We start from the raw sequence: 21,968 nt of genomic DNA on the forward strand, positions 1-21,968 counted from the left end.
GCTATCTTTGCTCTTCTTGATTTGATTGTAGATTCTTTGAAAGCACAAACTCTATCTTAAGTTTCTATATCCCTCTACCCAGGAGCCTTAAACTTGGTTTCATTTATAGCACTCTGTACTTTAGGAGGGCAGAGAAGGGAGGGCTGCCACAACTCTAGAGTGGTTGGGGAATCATCCTGCACCCCAAAGTCCTATCTCACCAGCTTGAGTTTTCCTGTCACCTTTGGGTTGACAGCTGCTATTTGGCTATTAGATTGAGATACATTTTGTTCATAGGCTATGGACACAGAACTCCTTACCAATTAAGCAAGCAGGGGCTGGAGGCAAAGAGCCTAGGACAACAGCCCTAGTAACATTTGCCTTCCGGGTTCTTGTTCCCTTCTGGAAGAATGATTCCTTTTAATCTTCCACTTTTTAGACAACACATTTTTAACACTGCCCCTCCATGTTTGATATTTATGCTGATGATCTGCCATGTCTGAATTCCTTGACTGTGATGTCACTTACATGTTCCTGACTATTATTTTAAGCAGTAGATGACTGAGCTTACTTTCAACATTGAGCTCAATTGCCAAAGCAAGGGTTTTAATGGGGAATCTCTTGGCAAGGAAATTGATAGGAGGGTCTCCAAGGACCAGCTGATCCCATCCTGGAGGAGGCGACTAGGAAAGTCTGACTCTCCCAGCATCCTTGCAGCACGTAGGGGTTGAGGGTAAAGGAAATATCAGAAGTGCTCCATAACTCCAAGGAGTTTGAAGTTTATTTGTAGAGAAAATCCATGAATGTGGTACAATTAGAGGTGTGAGTCCTGAAATTATACTCAGTTGTGGCTCAGAGAAGAGATGGGCCAGTGTGACCAAGAGTAGAGAAAAGCTCCTTTCTGGAAGGAATAAGACCGGAATGTGATCTTAGGGCAGGGTTTCTGAATCTGCGATTCTTGGATTTGGGAGTCTAAATCAGGTGGTCCATAAGCCTGGATTAGAAAAAACTACACCTCCATTTGCACCGGCTTTTAATGGAAATTTAGCATTTCCTTCCATGGTGAATGTAGGCCACAAACCACAGTACTACAGAGCACTTGTGACTTCATGACTACCAGAATCACAGATTTTTCATATTGCATCACAGTTGCTATTTTCAAACAATGCTCACATTCATCATCACTTTGATATCAACTAATTAAACAGATATGTTACTTATATCCATTTTGAAAAATATTTTGGTTACTATAGTTCAATATAGTTCCATTTTGTAATCCTATGTATTTTATTTCATAAATTTGAAAACGTTATTCTAACGTCCAGCAGTTTTGGGCCCTCAACTTCTATTTTAGTTCTTGGCACATGGTAGTTGTTCGATAAATAATTGAATAAATAAAACAACAGGGGCACAAGGCTGAAGAGATAAGTTGGGGCCACATTCCTGACTTAGCAATTAGAAAATGCATAAGTATGTTTTATTTATGTGTTATCTAGTTTCAGAAAAAAATTTAAGGCAGTTTATTAGAATAGATAGCATACAACAAGTTAGATTAAGTTACCTAGGAACTAGGCAAGGAAAGAGTAAAGCTGAGTCAGGAATGAGGCTAAAAAATGATGTTACAGAAAGTGTAAAGATTTGATTCTAGAAGGCAACACAAAAAGGAAAACCTGAATAATTGTATAATTCACAGTGCCCTTAAGAAAATCAAAACAATTGGTTAAGAGAAGCCGTAACAGTAATTTCTCCTGAAGATTTTATCAAAGAAGAGCCAAAGTTTGCTTTCTTACCATGATTCACTGGAAGTGATGTACTCCAGATGCAAGTTAGGCCCATGGGCAGTAAGTTGGATCTCAATCAAAGACTGAGCAAGAGCTCCACAGAAACAAGGAAGAGGGCTTATTTTGAAGCAGATGCCAGTTAGGTAAGCAGTGGGAGTCCAGATGGGCCTCTGGAGACCAGACAAAATGAGGACCAAGCAGAAAACAGTGACACAAGAGGCGGAAACACTGCCGTGGATGAGGAAGGAACGGGTGCAGAAAAGGTGACCCGAGGCAGGCCCCTTGAACAAGTGCCCGGTGATAATTGAAGAATAGCAGTCAGCTCGGAACTGGGATGGGAAGGATACCATCATGCTGTGCACTCAGAGGACTGGTGACCCAGTGTGTGTTTTCTACTTTGGGCCACTTTAAGTGCCGATTCACAACTCTACAAAAGGGAGAATTGGGACAAGGAAGGGGCAGATGTTCAGAGGACTTATTTCACCATTCAGCTGTCCTAGGAAACTTCAGGTGGGAGATGTGCACTTAAAATGAGAGTTGGAAACCAGCTGGGGGTCTTTATTTATCCAGATAATCCCTCTGTTTCATCACCCAAGACTCATTCAGCACCGCAGTGGGGAGCCAGGTGTGTGCTATCATGAGGTCCTGGCTTCTTTGCCAAAACCCCTTCCCTTTTAACCTGGGCCTTGACAACTCCCTCCTTCCTAAGCATGAAGGGCTCCAACTCTGTGAGTCACTCTCTTTTTGTTCCTGCTTCACCGTGAATGGAGAGGGACAGCACATGCCTTAGAGACTCCCCTAACTCAGGGGTAGCCTACCATGCTCGCTAGAGACAAACAGATGAAAATCCAGAGACCAGTATACATTTATTGGTCTAACCCTACAGAGCTAAACAGAAGGTTACATAAATTAATCCTAATTTTGAAAACTAAATAACTCGATTTTACACTTTCATGCATTCACATTAAAAAAAAAGGGAGAGACAGAATACAGAAAAAGTATCTTACTTTGGGATTCAAGTCAAAGAAAGTGTAGTATTTGAATCGTAACAGCAGCTGCTCATCCTCCTGGATGCCTTGCTCCATAAGGGAACGTGAGGAGTCTAGCCAACTGGAAAACAACAGGATGAGTTTTAAAAGTCAATCAATTTTACATACATAATTATAGTATTATACAATGTGTTTTTATATACATATACATGTATATCTACATGTATATGTGTGTATATATACACCCTTGGACAAAGTCCGGGTTAGTAATATAACCAAAACTCAGTAAGGGAGATGACTTGATAATAGCTTATATCTCCATTTTATCATACAGCTTTCCAAGTGCTTTTTTGTATGTATATATTTTCTCACTGACACTTTAAAGTAACCAACTGAAGGAGCCAGGGCAGTTCTTATTTTTATTTTTTTTTTGAGTTAATTTTTTTACAATTTAATTTAATTTATTTTGGCTGCACCAGGTCTTAGTTGCGGCATGTGGGATCTTTAGTGGTGGCATGTGGACTCAGTTGCAGCAGGCGGGATATTTAGTTGTGGCATGCGGGCTCTTAGTGGCAGCATGCGGGATCTAGTTCCCTGACCAGGGATTGAACCCGGGCTCCCTGCATTGGGAGCACAGAGTCTCACCCACTGGACCACCAGGGAAGTCCCCCAGGGCAGTTCTTATTTTCTCAGTTTTACGGATGAGGAAAATGAGCCTCAGCAACATTAAGTGATATGTTCAAGGTCACATGCCTCGTGGTGGAGCCAGAATTAGAATCTGCGCTTGGTGACTATTGCATGTACTTGTTCTGCATGTATTTGCTGACTGCTGACCACTTCTACACTAGGTGGTCCAACCCAGAACTGACTCTATCTTACAGAAAGTTCTATGTAGAACTTTCTGTAACGATGGAAATATTCTATATTGCCCTGCCCAACTGAGTAGTCACTAGCCACATGTGGTTACTGAAGGTTTAAATGTGGCTAGTGCCACATTTTAATTTTAATTAAATTCAAACATAAATGTAAATGTCCATATGTGGCTAGTGACTCCTGTACCGGGTAGCACAATTCTAGTGTTTGAAAAATAAATACTGGCAATGGTGAGGTGTGATGAAAAGTTAACAACAAAACAAGGTGGGAATGAAGGGCATCCAATACCACTGAAGGAAAATGGTTTGAACTTCTATCAAGTATTTTATATATGTTTATATATATTGATTATATATATTCATATATGTAATATTCTATTACATATTATATATTCCCTTTTGGGAGAATAAGAATAACCAAGATGCAGTCTCCAACCTAAAGGAATTGACAGTCCTGTGGGGTAACCAAGCCTTATACTAAAGGAACAAGGTAACACTGGAGCCAAAGAACAGAACTCAAGGGAAGTGACTGATCTTGAATGGTGACATCTCAGAAGGAGACTGTATGTGGCTGGGCTTTAAAGGACAAACAGGGACGGGCTGGTAGAGGAGGAGGGAAGGAGAGGGTTCTGGAGCAGGGGAAAAGCTGGAGGTGAGGCGGTGACACAAGAGTGAGCATGCACGTGGGGGGATGGGGTGCATGGCAGCACAGCAGGACGGACAGATGGACATCTTCGGGACCAGATCTCACAGGGAGTGGAATGCTGTTAACAAACTTGACTTGACTTGGTGGACAACAGGGAGTGAAATAGATGGTGGTTTGAGAAATAAATTGTGTTTTCTGAGACCACTTCATACAAAAGCTGAAGGACTCACTTGTTGGATCACAGAATGGAGGAGTGCTCTACGAAAGACAGTGAGGTCACCTTGGGTCTCCCCTGCTGCTCCATGGGGACCAACCCACTTATAAGCTGTTCTACATTCCATAAAATACACTTTGCACACGTGTACGGTCAAAGAATTAGTATTCACATACAGTAAACTGTTGAATTAACCCAGTGAGTAAATGTTGTTACACTTTAAATGTATTGAAATGATGAAAGGCTGCATTTTTCCCTTTTGTTGCTAAAATCAGCACTGACTTTTGTGAATAGTATACAATCCCTAGGTATGCTAACTTAAAAATGAAACACCCCTTCCCCCATCCCTGCAGCATCTCTCTTACTATATCAACATCAGTTCACAGAGACGCAAAACAAAGTCATGTCCTTACCCTGCGTTAAGCTTGGCTTTGTCAACCAGAGACCGAGGCTGGTACATGTCAGCAAGAGCTTCTGGTGACTGAGGGGGCTGGCTGAATGCGAGGATACTGCAGTTTTGTTCAGTCAAAGGGCTGTCACTGAACCAAGTCATTGTGGATGACGCTGGCGTTCCGTTGATGGGGTCATATGTGGGGGTCATGGTTCTACTGTATAAGCCAGGACTTACTGCAAAGCAAAGAAGAGAATGAACTAGGATATGAGATTTGGGGTAGGAATCTTTAGAAAAATAATTACCAATATTGCTTGTACTAAAATGGATTTTGAAGTTAAATGTTTGTTAACATTGAAAATAATCAGATAAGTCATGAGTGATGGGGAGAGAAGTTAAACACAGGTAAAACTCCTGTCTGAATATTTAGCTCCTGGGAAGCTTGGGAACTCATAGGCTGTAAAAATTTCCAAAATCAACCCAGACAGATGTGGGACTATCTCCTTCTCAATAATTCAAAATTCTCCTATTTCAGTAGTGAGTTCTGGCACTATTAGAAAACTGGAGCTCTCGCAGAATGCATGAATACACTATATTTTTTTGACAAATCCCCTAAACAAATCACAGTATTTAAAATTTTAAGAAACCAGCTAGTTGACGGTTTATAAATCATCTGACTCTATTTTGCATAAGGAAAGCATAAATAATCCTTTTCATTCTTTTCATTGGAATATACTATGCAAGAAGCCCTCAGAGTTGCAAGCAAGCTAGAGATTAATTCTTTTTTCTTTTTTTTACATCTTTATTGGAGTATAATTGCTTTACAATGGTGTGTTAGTTTCTGCTTTATAACAAAGGGAATCAGTTATACATATATATATGTTCCCATATCTCCTCCCTCTTGCGTCACCCACCCTCCCACCCTCCTTATCCCACCCATACAGGTGGTCACAAAGCACCGAGCTGATCTCCATGTGCTATGCGGCTGCTTCCCACTAGCTATCTATTTTACGTTTGGTAGTATATATATGTCCATGCCTCTCTCACTTTGTCACAGCTTACCCTTCCCCTCCGCATATCCTCAAGTCCATTCTCTAGTAGGTCTGTGTCTTTATTCCTGTCTTACCCCTAGGTTCTTCATGACATTTTTTTTGCTTAGATTCCATATATATGTGTTAGCATATGATATTTGTCTTTCTCTTTATGACATATTTCACTCTGTATGACAGACTCTAGGTCCATCCACCTCACTACAAATAACTCAATTTCGTTTCTTTTTATGGCTGAGTAATATTCCATTGTATATATGTGCCACATCTTCTTTATCCATTCATCCGATGATGGACACTTAGGTTGTTTCCATCTCCTGGCTATTGTAAATAGAGCTGCAATGAACATTTTGGTACATGACTCTTTTTGAATTATGGTTTTCTCAGGGTGTATGCCCAGTAGTGGGATTGCTGGGTCATATGGTAGTTCTATTTGTAGTTTTTTGAGGAACCTCCATACTGTGCTTCATAGTGGCTGTAACAATTCACATTCCCACCAGCAGTGCAAGAGTGTTCCCTTTTCTCCACACGCTCTCCAGCATTTATTATTTCTAGATTTTTTGATGATGGCCATTCTGACTGGTGTGAGATGATATCTCATTGTAGTTTTGATTTGCATTTCTCTAATGATTAATGATGTTGAGCATTCATTCATGTGTTTGTTGGCCATCTGTGTGTCTTCTTTGGAGAAATGTCTATTTAGGTCTTCTGCCCATTTTTGGATTGGGTTGTTTGTTTTTTTGTTATTGATCTGCATGAGCTGCTTGTAAATTTTGGAGATTAATCCTTTGTCAGTTGCTTCATTTGCAAATATTTTCTCCCATTCTGAGGGTTGTCTTTTGGTCTTGTTTATGGTTTCCTTTGCTGTGCAAAAGCTTTTAAGTTTCATTAGGTCCCATTTGTTTATCTTTGTTTTTATTTCCATTTCTCTAGGAGGTGGGTCAAAAAGGATCTTGCTGTGATTTATGTCATAGAGTGTTCTGCCGATGTTTTCCTCTAAGAGTTTGATACTTTCTGGCCTTACATTTAGGTCTTTAATCCATTTTAAACTTATTTTTGTGTATGGTGTTAGGGATTGTTCTAATCTCATACTTTTACATATACTTGTCCAGTTTCCCTATCACCACTTATTGAAGAGGCTGTCCTTTCTCCACTGTGCATTCCTGCCTACTTTATCAAAGATAAGGTGACAATATGTGCGTGGGTTTATCTCTGGGCATTCTATCCTGTTCCATTGATTCTATATTTCTGTTTTTGTGCCAACACCATACTGTCTTGATTACTGTAGCTTTGTAGTATAGCCTGACATCAGGGAGCCTGATTCCTCCAGCTCCGTTTTTCGTTCTCAAGATTGCTTTGGCTATTCAGGGTCTTTTGTGTTTCCATACAAATTGTGAATTTTTTTGCTCTAGTTCTGTGAAAAATGCCAGTGGTAGTTTGATAGGGATTTCATTGAATCTGTAGATTACTTTGGGTAGTAGAGTCATTTTCACAATGTTGATTCTTCCAATCCAAGAACATGGTATATCTCTCCATCTATTTGTATCACCTTTAATTTATTTCATCAGTGTCTTATAATTTTCTGCATACAGGTCTGTTGTCTTCATAGGTAGGTTTATTCCTAGATATTTTATTCTTTTTGTTGCAATGGTAAATGGGAGTGTTTTTTTGATTTCGCTTTCAGATTTTTCATCATTAGTGTATAGGAATGTCAGAGATTTCTGTGCATTAATTTTGTATCCTGCTACTTTACCAAATTCATTGATGAGCTCTAGTAGTTTTCTGGTAGCATCTTTAGGATTCTCTATGTATAGTATCATGTCATTTGCAAACAGTGACAGCTTTACTTCTTCATTTCTGTTTTGGATTCCTTTTATTTCCTTTTCTTCTCTGATTGCTATGGGTAAAACTTCCAAAACTATGTTGAATAAGACTGGTGAGAGTGAGTTAACATTGTCTTGTTCCTGATCTTAGTGGAAATGCTTTCAGTTTTTCACCATTGAGGACAATGTTGGCTGTGGGTTTGTCATATATGGCCTTTATTATGTTGAGGAAAGTTCCCTCTATGCCTACATTCTGCAGGGTTTTTATCATAAATGTGTGATGAATTTTGCCAAAAGCTTTCTCTGCGTCTATTGAGATGATCATATGGTTTTCTCCTTCAATTTGTTAATATGGTGTATCACGTTGATTGATTTGCGTATATTGAAGAATCCTTGCATTCCTGGAATTAACCCCACTTAATCATGGTGTATGATCCTTTTAACGTGCTGTTGGATTCTGTTTGCTAGTATTTTCTTGAGGATTTTTGCATCTATGTTCATCAGTGATATTGGCCTGTAGTATTCTTTCTTTGTGACATCTTTGTCTGGTTTTGGTATCAGGGTGATAGTGGCCTCATAGAATGAGTTAGGGAGTGTTCCTCCCTCTGCTATATTTTGGAAGAGTTTGAGAAGGATAGGTGTTAGCTCTTCTCTAAATGTTTGATAGAATTTGCCTGTGAAGTGATCTGGTCCTGGGCTTTTATTTTTTGGAAGATTTTTAATCACAGTTTCAATTTCAGTGCTTGTGATTGGTCTGTTCATATTTTCTATTTCTTCCTGATTCAGTGTTGGCACGTTGTGCATTTCTAAGTATTTGTCCATTTCGTCTGGGTTGTCCATTTTATTGGCATAGACTTGCTTGTAGTAATCTCTCATGATCTTTCGTATTTCTTCAGTGTCACTTGTTATTTCTTTTTCATTTCTAATTCTATTGATTTGAGTCTTCTCCATTTTTTTCCTTGAAGAGTGTGGCTAATAGTTTATCAATTTTGTTTATCTTCTCAAAGAACCAGGTTTTAGTTTTATTGATCTTTGCTATCATTTCCTTCATTTCTTTCTCATTTATTTCTGATATGATTTTTATGATTTCTTTCCTTCTGCTAACTGTGGGGGTTTTTTGTTCTTATTTCTCTAATTGCTTTAGGTGCAAGGTTAGGTTGTTTATTCGAGATATTTTCTGTTTCTTAAGGTAGGATTGGATTGCTATAAACTTCCTTCTTAGAACTGCTTTTGCTGCATCCCATAGGTTTTGGGTCGTCGTGTCTCCACTGTCATTTGTTTCTAGGTATTTTTTGATTTCCTCTTTGATTTCTTCAGTGATCACTTCATTATTCAGTACTGTATTGTTTAGCCTCCATATGTTTGTATTTTTTACAGATCTTTTCCTGTAATTGATATCTAGTCTCATAGCATTGTGGTCAGAAAACATACCAGATACGATTTCAATTTTCTTAAGTTTACCAAGGCTTGATTTGTGACCCAAGATATGATGTATTCTGTAGAATGATCCATAAGCACTTGAGAAAAACGTGTATTCTGTTGTTTTTGGATGGAATGTCCTATAGATATCAATTAAGTCCATCTTGTTTAATGTATCATTTAAAGCTTGTGTTTCCTTATTTATTTTCACTTTGGATGATCTGTCCATTGGTGAAAGTGGGGTGTTAAAGTCCCCTACTATGAATGTGTTACTGTCGATTTCCCCTTTTATGGCTGTTAGTATTTGCCTTATGTATTGAGATGCTCCTATGTTGGGTGCATAAATATTTACAATTGTTATATCTTCTTCGTGGATCGATCCCTTGATCATTATGTAGTGTCCTTCTTTGTCTCTTGTAATAGTCTTTATTTTAAAGTCTATTTTGTCTGATATGAGAATTGCTACTCCAGCTTTCTTTTGATTTCCATTTGCATGGAATATCTTTTTCCATCCCCTCACTTTCAGTCTGTATGTGTCCCTAGGTCTGAAGTGGGTCTCTTGTAGACAGCATATATATGGGTCTTGTTTTTGTATCCATTCAGCCAGTCTGTGTCTTTTGGTGGGAACATTTAATCCATTTACATTTATGGTAATTATCGATATGTATGTTCCTATTCTCATTTTCTTAATTGTTTTGGGTTCATTATTGTAGGTCTTTTCCTTCTCTTGTGTTTCTTGCCTAGAGAAGTTCCTTTAGCATTTATTGTAAAGCTGGTTTGGTGGTGCTGAACTCTCTTAGCTTTTGCTTGTCTGTAAAGGTTTTAATTTCTCCATCAAATCTGAATGAGATCCTTGCTGGGTAGAGTAATCTTGGTTGTAGGTTTTTCTCCTACATCACTTTAAATATGTCCTACCAGTCCCTTCTGGCTTGCAGAGTTTCTGCTGAAAAATCAGCTGTTAACCTTATGGGGATTCCCTTGTGTGTTATTTGTTGCTTTTCCCTTGCTGCTTTTAATATGTCTTCTTTGTATTTAATTTTTGACAGTTTGATTAATATGTATCTTGGTGTGTTTCTCCTTGGATTTATCCCGTATGGGACTCTCTGTGCTTTCTGGACTTGATTAACTATTTCCTTTCCCATATTAGGGAAGTTTTCAACTGTAATCTCTTCAAATATTTTCTCAGTCCTTTCTTTTTCTCTTCTTCTTCTGGAACCCCTATAATTCGAATGTTGGGGCATTTAATGTTTCCCAGAGGTCTCTGAGACTGTTCTCTGTTCTTTTTATTCTATTTGCTTTATTTGGCTCTGCAGTAGTTATTTCCACTATTTTATCTTCCAGGTCACTTATCTGTTCTTCTGCCTCAGTTATTCTGCTATTGATCCCTTCTAGAGTATTTTTCATTTCATTTATTGTGTTGTTCATCATTGCTTATTTCCTCTTTAGTTCTTCTAATTCCTTGTTAAATGTTTCTTGCATTTTCTCTATTCTATTTCCAAGATTTTGGATCATATTTACTATCATTATTCTGAATTCTTTTTCAGGTAGACTGCCTATTTCCTCTTCATTTGTTCGGTCTGGTGGGTTTTATCTTGCTCCTTCATCTGCTGTGTGATTTTCTGTCTTCTCATTTTGCTTATCTTACTGTGTTTGGGGTCTCCTTTTTGCAGGCTGCAGGTTCATAGTTCCCGTTGTTTTTGGTGTTTGTCCCCAGTGGCTAAAGTGGGTTCAGTGTGTTGTGTAGGCTTCCTGGTGGAGGGGACTAGTGCCTGTGTTCTGGTGGATGAGCCTTGATCTTGTCTTTCTGGTGGGCAGGTCCATGTCTGGGGGTGTTTTTTGGGGTGTCTGTGGACTTACTATGAGTTTAGGCAGCCTCTCTGCTAATGGGTGGGGTTGTGGTCCTGTCTCGCTAGTTGTTTGGCATAGGGTATACAGCACTGTAGCTTGCTGGTTGTTGAATGAAGCTGGGTGTTGGTGTTGAGATGGAGATCTCGGGGAGATTTTTGCCATTTGATATTATGTGGAGCTGGGAGGTCTCATGTGGACTAGTGTCCCGAAGTTGGCTCTCCCTCCTTAGAGGCACAGCACTGACTCCTGGCTGCAGCATCAAGAGCCTTTCATCCACATGGCTCAGAATAACAGGGAGAAACATTAGAAAGAAAGAAAGAAAGAAAGAAAGAAAGAAAGAAAGAAAGAAAGAAAGAGAAAGGAAGAAAGAAAGGAAGAAAGAAAGATAGTAAAATAAAATAAAGTAAAATAAAATAAGGGCTTCCTTGGTAGCGCAGTGGTTGAGAGTCCGCCTGCCGATGCAGGGGACATGGGTTCATGCCCCGGTCTGGGAAGATCCCACATGCCGCGGAGCGGCTGGGTCCCTGAGCCATGGCTGCTGAGCCTGCGCATCCGGAGCCTGTGCTCCGCAACGGGAGAGGCCACAACAGTGAGAGGTGGGCATACCGCAAAAAAAAAAAAAAAAAGTTATTAAAATGAAAAATAATTATTAAGAAAAAAAATTTTTTTAAAAGTACCAAAACAACAACAACAACAAAACTAAGGAACTATAGAACCCTAGGACAAATGGTAAAAGCAAAGCTATAGAGACAAAATCTTACACAGAAGACTACACATACACACTCGCAAAAAGAGGAAAAGGGGAAAAAATAATAAATCTGGCTCTCAAAGTCCACCTCCTCAATTTGGGATGATTCATTGCCTATTCTTGTATTCCACAGATGCAGGGTACATCAAGTTGATTGTGGAGATTTAATACGCTACTCCTGAGGCTGCTAGGAGAGATTTCCCTTTCTCTTCTTTGTTCGCACAGCTCCCGGGGCTCAGCTTTGGATTTGGCCCTGCCTCTGTGTGTAGGTCACCGAAGGTTGTCTGTTCTTCACTCAGACAAGACGGGGTTAAAGGAGCAGCTGACTCGGGGCCTCTTGACTCACTCAGGCCGGGAGGAGGGAGGGGTACGATGCAGGGCGAGCCTGCAGCGGCAGAGGAGGGTGGGATGTTGCACCAGCCTGAGGCGTGCCGTGCGTTCTCCCAGGGAAGTTGTCCCTGGATCCTGGGACCCTGGCAGTGGCGGGCTGCACAGGCTCTCCGGAAGGGAGGTGTGGATAGCGACCTGTGCTCGCAGAGGCTTCTTGGTGGCGGCAGCAGCAGCCTTAGCAACTCATGCCTGTCTCTGGGGTCCGCGCTGTTAGCAGTGGCTCGCACCCGTCTCTGGAGCTCCTTTAAGCAGTGCTCTTAATCCCCTCTCCTCGCGCACCAGGAAACAAAGAGGGAAGAAAAAGTCTCTTGACTCTTTGGCAGGTCCAGACTTTTCCCGGACTCCCTCCCGGCTAGCAGTGGTGCACTACTAACCCCCTGCAGGCTGTGTTCATTCTGCAAACCCCAGTCCTCTCCCTGCGCTCCAACCGAAGCCTGGGCCTCAGCTCCCAGCCTTGCCCGCCCCGGTGGGTGAGCAGACAAAACTCTCGGGCTGGTGAGTGCCGGTTGGCACCGATCCTCTGCGTGGGAATCTCTCCACTTTGCCCTCCACCCCCCAGTTGCTGTGCTCTGCTCCGCGGCTCCGAAGCTTCCCCCCTCCGCCACATGCAGTCTCTGCCAGCGAAGGGGCTTCCTCGTGTGTGGAAACCTTTCCTCCTTCACAGGGCCCTCCCACTGGTGCAGGTCCCGTCCCAATTCTTTTCTCTCTGTTTTTTCTTTTTTCTTTTGCCCTACCCAGGTACGTGGAGAGTTTCTTGCCTTTTGGGAGGTGAGGTCTTCTGCCAGCGTTCAGTAGGTGTTCTGTAAGAGTTGTTCCACGTGTAGATGTATTTCTGGTGTATCTGTGGGGAGGAAGGTGATCTCCGCGTCTTACTCTTCCGCCATTTTCCTCCGACCGAGATTAATTCTTATATATAGGCATATCTTATTTTATTGTGCTTCGCAGATACTGTTTTTTTGTTTTTTTAGAAATTAAAGGTTTGTGGCAACTGTGTGTTGAGCAAGTCTATTGGCGCCATTTTTCCAATGGCATTTGCTCACTTCGTGTCTCTGTGTCATATTTTGGTAATTCTAATATTTTAAGCTTTTCCATTATTATTATATTTGTCATGGGGGTCAGTGATCAGTGATCTTTGATGTTACTGTTATGACTTGCTGAAGGCTCAGATTATGTTAGCATTTTTATAAATAAAGTATTTTTTAATTAAGGTATATACATTTTTTTTAAAGACATAATGCTATTGCACACTTAATAGTAACAGTAGAGTGTAAACTTTTAGCTTTTTTTTTTTGCATACGCGGGCCTCTCACTGTTGTGGCCTGTCCTGCTGCAGAGCAGAGGCTCTGGACGCGCAGGCTCAGCGGCCATGGCTCACGGGCCCAGCTGCTCCGCAGCATGTGGGATCTTCCTGGACCGGGGCATGAACCCGTGTCCCGTGCATCAGCAGGCAGACTCTCAACCACTGCACCACCAGGGAAGCCCTAGAGTGTAAACTTTTATATGAGCTGGGAAACAAAAAAAATTCGTGTGACTTTCTTTATTGCTGTGGTCTGCAATAGCTCTGATGTACGACTGTAAAAATAAAAGGATGATGCCTTTACAGAATTTTTACTGCCCCTCCTGTTACACGCCCAACTCAAAATTTAAATTGAGTTCAGGAAAGAGTGATATGAAGGTAGGATCAGGAAGAGAAGTATATCTGAGTGATCTAACAAATTTCCTTTACTCCCCAAATTCATGGCCAATTCTACTAAAGTTTTACATTCATCCGTGACCTAATACATACAATTAAAATAATGAGCCATACAACATACCTTGTCAAAAAATTTCTGTTAGTTCTAAAATTAGTTGGATATTTTATCCTCATCACTGGAATCTTCAATTTTAGTCCTTCTTTGTTTGGGGGAGAGAAGAAAGGTGACCAGAGGGGATGAGAGTTCTTGGGACTTAAGAATTTAAGAAATGCTTGGATTTAATAATGAATTAAAACAACAAAACACCTATCATAAATCTTACCTGGTGGACCCGAATTTGTTGGAGAACACTCCAGGCTTAAAATATCTTCAATTATGGGCTCCTTATTATTTTTTTCTTTTCTTTTTTTCTTTTTAAAATATTCACCAGAAGGCTTTAACAAGGAAACTTCTTCTGCCCTTCTAATATCTAAAAAATATATAAAAAAGAAAGAAGACATGCAAAAAGTAAAAAGAAAATTCCTTCTAAGACTCAAGAGTCATGTTGGGCATCTGAAACCATTTCTCAGGAAATTCCTGAGAGATAAATGGAACTAAATCGCATTCCTTTTGAAGAAATTGAAGGGGATAAGTGACTCCCAAAATGGGTGTGTGTGGGGGTCAGATAGTGGAGAGAGATTCAGTCTAGGAAAATTTCTAATTTGTTTTTTAATCTACTGTGAAAATATTTCAAACATATCCAATGTGAAGGGAATAGTATAGTGGCTCCTTCCTGTGATCATCACTCTGCTTAAACTGCTCTCAGCATTTCGCTATGCTTGTGTCATCTATTGACTACGTTTTCCCCTCCCTCCTTGCTTCTTTCCTTCCTCCCTCCCTTCCTTCCTTTTCTGTTTTTAGGTTTTTAAGCAACAACAAAAGACCCCATCTTTTTTCTTTATGGAACAGCGGTCTTCAGAGCCTTTCTCTGCCCAACAGCTACTTTCATCCCCGAGGCAGACATGGTAGGTGCCCCGCCCACCCCTTGGCCATCATCATTTCAGTGAGCTCTGACCCCCTTCCAATGGCAGCTAGGATGTGTCTCTCTATCCAAGGGCTTGCTCTGGATGCCAGAGTCCACACTGCTCAGATACAGATGCAACTGGCCACATGAGTTCAGTGAATTAATGCTCCCCAAGATCAGCCCTTGATGACTCAATGACTGATGAGAATGGTGTATTAACACCCCAGTTCCCTTGCCCCTTGGGTGGCACAGCCCCAAGACATGTCCACACTGCCTCCCAGAGGTCCCCAGTTGCCCAAAGTGTGACTTGATCAGTGATACTTGCTCATTAGTGGCCTTCTCTTCCCAGTCTCAGTTTCCCACTCCCAGCCAGTATTTCCTGGCATCACCTTCCAAATAAATAATATTTGTACTGGAATTCTTATCTCAGGTCTGCTTCTGGAGTACTCAAACTAAGAAGATAGTCCCCATTTTCCTCCATTAATCAAATATACTTATAACTGCCATTTCCAATCAGCACTGATAACTTTATAAACACACTGCGCTGCTAGGATCCTAGGTAAAAGCCAAGGAATGTGGATGTTAGAGTTTCTGGGCAGCTTTCCTGGAGGTAAATGCACTGATTCCATAGGTCCTCCTACCTCTTAGTTCAAACACTGCTTGGTGCTGAGGCTGAGGCTGGCAACTGGGCTCGATTCCCTCCCTTTAACCAAGCCTGACTGTCAGGTTGCAACACACACCTGTGACCATTCCAAATGCATAATTTATACACAAAACCCGGAAATGAATCAAAATTTCCAGTGGAAGCTTTACAAACAAACAAAACAAAACAAAACACCGATATCTCCAAGCTCAAGATTTGTGTCTTGTCTTTTCTTCGAGGGAAAAAATCATCCTATTGCTAAATTTGATTTAGTTTCAATTGGTCACATATAAAAAGTGATTATTAGGGAATTCCCTGGTGGTCCAGTGGTTAGGACTCAGCCCTTTCACTGCTGTGGACTGCGTTCAATCTCTGGTTGGGGAACTGAGATCCCACAAGCCATGTGACATGGTCAAAAAGAAAAAAAAAAAAGGGTTTATTAGAAATGCCAAGTTGAGTCCTTTAGAACTACCATGAAGGTGTAATCTGGAAAAGAAAAGAATGTATGAATGTTTCTGTTTATTTCAAAACTTCCAAGTTTTCGGCCTCAGCTACAATGTGTGCTTCCAGTCCACTGTGGTGTGTGAAATGTAGAATTTTATTTACTCATTTACTCTGTTTTCAAATTTTCTTTAGAATATTACTGAAAACAAGGTGCCCTGTGCTTGTCATTTGCTCACCATGCATCAGGGACAATTCTGGAACTTATGTTTTGTAATGGAAGCTTCCATTCATTTGCTCAGTCAACAACCAGTTACTGGAGTTGAGGAAGATGGCGGAAGAATAAGACACAGAGATCACCTTCCTCCCCACAGATACATCAGAAATACATCTACACGTGGAACTGCTCCTATAGAACACCCACTGAACACTGGCAGAAGACTTCAGACCTCCCAAAAGGCAAGGAACTCCCCACTTACCTGGGTAGGGCAAAAGAAAAAACAGAGACAAAAGAATAGGGACGGGACCTGCACCAGTAGGAGGGAGCTGTGAAGAAGGAAAGGTTTCCACAAACTAGGAAGCTCCTTCACGGGCGGAGACTGCATGTGGCGGAGGGGGGAAGCTTTGGGGCCGCGGAGGAGAACGGAGCAATAGGGGTGCGGAGGACAAAACGGAGAGATTCCCGCATAGAGGGCAGGTGCCTACCAGCACTCCCCAGCCTGAGAGGCTTGTCTGCTCACCCGCGGGGACAGGCGGGGGCTGGGAGCTGAGTCTCGGGCTTCGGTCGGATCCCAGGGAGAGGACTGGGCTTGGCGGCGTGAACACAGCCTGAAGGGGATAGTGCACCACTGCTAGCAGGGAGGGAGTCCGGGAAAAAGTCTGGACCTGCCAAAGAGGCAAGAGACTTTTTCTTGCCTCTTTGTTTCCTGGTGCGCGAAGAGAGGGGATTAACAGTGCCGCTTAAAGGAGCTACAGAAACGGGCGTAAACCGTGGCTAAGAGCGCGGACCCCAGAGACGGGCATGGGACGATAAGGCTCCTGCTGCTGCCACCAAGAAGCCTTGTGAGCAAGCACAGGTCACTATCCACACCTCCCCTCCCAGGAGCCTGTGCAGCCTGCCACTGCCAGGGTCCCGTGATCCAGGGACAACTTCCCCGGGAGAATGCACAGCGCGCCTCAGGCTCGTGCAACATCATGCTGACCTCTGCTGCCGCAGGCTCGACCCGCGTCCGTACCCCTCCCTACTCCCGGCCTGAGTGAGCCAGAGCCCCCGAATCAGCTGCTCCTTTACCCCGTCCTCTCTGAGCGAAGAACAGACGCCCTCAGGTGACCTACATGCAGAGGTAGGGACAAATCCAAAGCTGAACCCCAGAAGCTGTGCGAACAAAGACAAAGGGAAATCTCTGCCAGCAGCCTCAGGAGCAGAGGATTAAATCTCCAAAATCAACATGATGTACCCTGCATCTGTGGAATACCTGAATAGAAAATGAATCATCCCAATTAAGGTGGACTTTGGGAGCAAGATATATTATTTTTTCCCCTTTTCCTCTTTTTGTGAGTGTGTATGTGTATGCTTCTGTGTGAGATTTTGTCTGTAAAACTTTACTTTCACCATTTGTCCTAGGGTTCTGTCTGTCAATTTTTTTTCACTTAAAAAATTTTTTTTCTTAATAATTATTTTTATTTTAATAACTTTATTTTATTTTATCTTACTTTTATTTTATCCTCGTTCTTTCTTTCTTCTTTTTCTCCTTTCTTTCTTTATTTTTTTTTTGCGGAACATGGGCCTCTCACTGTTGTGGCCTCTCCCGTTGTGGAGCACAGGCTCCGGACGTGCAGGCTCAGCGGCCATGGGTCACGAACCCCGCTGCTCTGTGGCATGTGGGATATTCCCGGACTGGGGCATGAAGCTGTGTCCCCTAAATCGGCAGGTGGACTCTCAACCACTGCGGCACCAGGGAAGCACAGTTTTTCTCCCTTTTATCCTGAGCCGTGTGGATGACAGGCTCTTGGTGCCCCAGCCAGGCATCAGTGCTATGCCTCTGAGGTGGGAGAGCCAACTTCAGGACACTGGTCCACAAGAGACCTCCCAGCTCCACGAAATACCAAACAGTGAAAATCTCCCAGATATCTCCATCTCAACAACAAAACCCAGCTTCACTCAACGACCAGCAAGCAACAGTGTTGGACACCCTATGCCAAACAACTAGCAAGACAGGAACACAACTGCATGCATTAGCAGAGAGGCTGCCTAAAATCATAATAAGGCCACAGACACCTCAAAACACACCCCCAGATGTGGACCTGCCCACTAGAAAGACAAGATCCAGCCTCATCCACCAGAACACAGGCACTAGTCCCCTCCACCAGGAAGCCAACACAACACACTGAACCAACCTTAGCCACTGGGGACAGATATCAAGAACAACGGAAACTACGATCCTGCAGCCTGCAAAAAGGAGACCCCAAGCACAGTAAGATAAGCAAAATGAGAAGACAGAAAATCACACACCAGATGAAGAAACAAGGTAAAAACCCATCAGACCGAACAAATGAAGAGGAAATAGGCAGTCTACCAGAAAAAGAATTCAGAATAATCATAGTAAAGATGATCCAAAATCTTGGAAATAGAATAGAGAAAATGCAAGAAACATTTAACAAGGATCTAGAAGAACTAAAGAGGAAACAAGCAACAATGAACAACACAATAAATGAAATGAAAAATACTCTAGAAGGGATCAATAGCAGAATAACTGAGGCAGAAGAACGGATAAGTGACCTGGAAGATAAAATAGTGGAAATACCTACTTCTGAGCAGAATAAAGAAAAAAGAATGAAAGAACTGAGGACAGTCTCAGAGACCTCTGAGACAACATTAAACGCACCAACATTCGAATTATAGGGTTCCCAGAAGAAGAGAAAAAGAAAGGGACTGAGAAAATATTTGAAGAGATTATAGTTGAAAACTTCCCTAATAAGGGAAAGGAAATAGTTAATCAAGTCCAGGAAGCACAGAGAGTCCCATACGGGATAAATCCAAGGAGAAACACACCAAGACACATATTAATCAAACTATCAAAAATTAACTACAAAGAAAATATATTAAGAGCAGCAAGGGAAAAACAACAAATAACACACAAGGGAATCCCCATAAGGTTGACAGCTGATCTTTTGCAGAAACTCTGCAAGCCAGGAGGGAGTGACAGGGCATATTTAAAGTGATGATGGAGAAAAAACTACAACCAAGATTACTCTATCCAGCAAGGATCTCATTCAGATTTGATTGAGCAATTAAAATTTTTACAGACAAGCAAAAGCTGAGAGAGTTCAGCACCACCAAACCAGCTTTACAATAAATGCTAAAGGAACTTCTCTAGGTAAGAAACACAAGAGAAGGAAAAGACCTACAATAACAAACCCAAAACAATTAAGAAAATGGGAACAGGATCCAACATATCAATAATTACCTTAAATGTAAATGGATTAAATGTTCCCACCAAAAGACACAGACTGGCTGAATGGGTACAAGAACAAGACCCATATATATGCTGTCTACAAGAGACCCACTTCAGACCTAGGGACACATACAGTGAGGGGATGGAAAAAGATATTCCATGCAAATGGAAATCAAAAGAAAGCTGGAGTAGCAATTCTCATATCAGACAAAATAGACTTTAAAATAAAGACTATTACAAGAGACAAAGAAGGACACTACATAATGATCAAGGGATCGATCCACGAAGAAGATATAACAATTGTAAATATTTATGCACCCAACATAGGAGCACCTAAATACATAAGGAAAATGCTAACAGTCATAAAAGGGGAAATCGACAGTAACACGATCATAGTAGGGGACTTTAACACCCCAATTTCACCAATGGACATATCATCCAAAATGAAAATAAATAAGGAAACACAAGCTTTAAATGATACATTAAACCAGATGGACTTCATTGATATTTATAGGACATTCCATCCCAAAACAGCAGAATAGACATTTTTCTCAAGTGCTCATGGAATATTCTCCAGGATAGATCATATCTTGGGTCACAAATCAAGTCTTGGTAAATTTGAGAAAATTGAAATTGTATGAAATATCTTTTCCGACCACAATGCTATGAGACTAGATATCAATTACAGGAAAAGATCTGTAAAAAATACAAACACATGGAGGCTAAACAATACACTACTTAATAACGAAGTGATCACAGAAGAAATCCAAGAGGAAATCAAAAAATACCGAGAAATAAATGACAATGGAGACACGATGACCCAAAACCTATGGATGCAGCAAAAGCAGTTCTAAGGGGGAAGTTTATAGCAATACAATCCTACCTTAAGAAACAGGAAACATCTCAAATAAACAACCCAACCTTGCACCTAAAGAAATTAGAGAAAGAAGAACAAACAAAACCCCAAAGTTAGCAGAAGGAAAGAAATCATAAAGATCAGATCAGAAATAAATGAAAAAGAAATGAAGGAAATGATAGCAAAGATCAATAAAACTAAAAGCTGGTTCTCTGAGAAGATAACGAAAATTGATAAACCTTAGCCAGACTCATCAAGAAAAAAAGGGAGAAGACTCAAATCAATAGAATTAGATATGAAAAAGGAGAACTAACAACTGTCACTGCAGAAATACAAAAGATCATGAAACATTACTACAATCAACTATATGCCAATAAAATGGACAACCTGGAAGAAGTGGACAAATTCTTAGAAAAGCACAACCTTCCAAGACTGAATCAGGAAGAAATAGAAAATATAAACAGACCAATCACAAGCACTGAAATTGAAACTGTGATTAAAAATCTTCCAACAAACAAAAGCCCAGGACCAGATGGCTTCACAGGCGAATTCTATGAAACATTTAGAAGAGAGCTAACACCTATCCTTCTCAAACTCTTCCAAAATATAGCAGAGGGAGGAATACTGCCAAAGTCATTCTACGAGGCCACCATTACCCTGATACTGAAACCAGACAAAGATGTCACAAAGAAAGAAAACTACAGGCCAATATCACTGATGAACATAGATGCAAAAATCCTCAACAAAATACTAGCAAACAGAATCCAACAGCACATTAAAAGGATCATAGACCATAATCAAGTGGGGTTTATTCCAGGAATGCAAGGATTCTTCAATATACGCAAATCAATCAATGTGATAAACCATATTAACAAATTGAAAGAGAAAAACCATATGATCATCTCAAAAGATGCAGAGAAAACTTTCAACAAAATTCAACACCCATTTATGATAAAAACCCTGTAGAAAGTAGGCATAGTGGGAACTTTCCTCAACATAATAAAGGCCATATATAACAAACCCACAGCCAACATTGTCCTCAATGGTGAAAAACTGAAAGCATTTCCACTAAGATCAGAAACAAGACAAGGCTGCCCACTCTCACCACTCTTATTCAACATAGTTTTGGAAGTTTTAGCCACAGCAATCAAAGAAAAAGAAATAAAAGGAATCCAAATCGGAAAAGAAGAAGTAAAGCTGTCACTGTTTGCAAATGACATGACACTCTACTTAGAGAATCCTAAAGCTGCTACCAGAAAACTACTAGAGCTAATCAATGAATTGGTAAAGTAGCAGGATACAAAATTAATGCACAGAAATCTCTGGCATTCTTATACACTAATGATGAAAAATCTGAAAGTGAAATCAAGAAAACACTCCCATTTACCATTGCAACAAAAAGAATAAAATATCTAGGAATAAGCCTATCTAAGTAGACAAGAGACCTGTATGCAGAAAATTGTAAGACACTGATGAAAGAAATTAAAGATGATACAAATAGATGGAGAGATATACCATGTTCTTGGATTGGAAAAAATCAACATTGTGAAAATGACTCAATTCCCAAAGCAATCTACAGATTCAGTGCAATCCCTGTCAAACTACCACTGACATTTTTCACAGAACTAGAACAAAAAATTTCACAATTTGTATGGAAACACAAAAGACCCCAAATAGCCAAAGCAATCTTGAGAACGAAAAATGGAGCTGGAGGAATCAGGTTTCCT

General features: G+C 40.9%; 1 protein-coding gene across 3 annotated transcripts in view; it reads right to left on the bottom strand.

The window, feature by feature from the left end:
* FERMT1 (FERM domain containing kindlin 1) overlaps positions 1-21,968 on the bottom strand; it is a 66,428-nt gene that overhangs the window by 34,318 nt on the left and 10,142 nt on the right. Inside the window, exons 4-6 of one of the 3 annotated variants that reach the window (XM_004276454.3) lie at positions 14,166-14,312; positions 4,895-5,108; positions 2,768-2,870 (exon numbers count right to left, since the gene is read on the bottom strand). In XM_004276454.3, the coding sequence (XP_004276502.1) occupies positions 2,768-2,870; positions 4,895-5,108; positions 14,166-14,312 (464 nt within the window). Of the gene's footprint in view, positions 1-2,767; positions 2,871-4,894; positions 5,109-13,963; positions 14,086-14,165; positions 14,313-21,968 lie in introns of those variants that run through there. The other 2 variants (XM_049700001.1, XM_033440302.2) reach the window with 2 other exon arrangements.

Source organism: Orcinus orca, chromosome 16 (genome assembly GCF_937001465.1).
Source record: "Orcinus orca chromosome 16, mOrcOrc1.1, whole genome shotgun sequence".
Lineage (NCBI taxonomy): Eukaryota > Metazoa > Chordata > Mammalia > Artiodactyla > Delphinidae > Orcinus > Orcinus orca.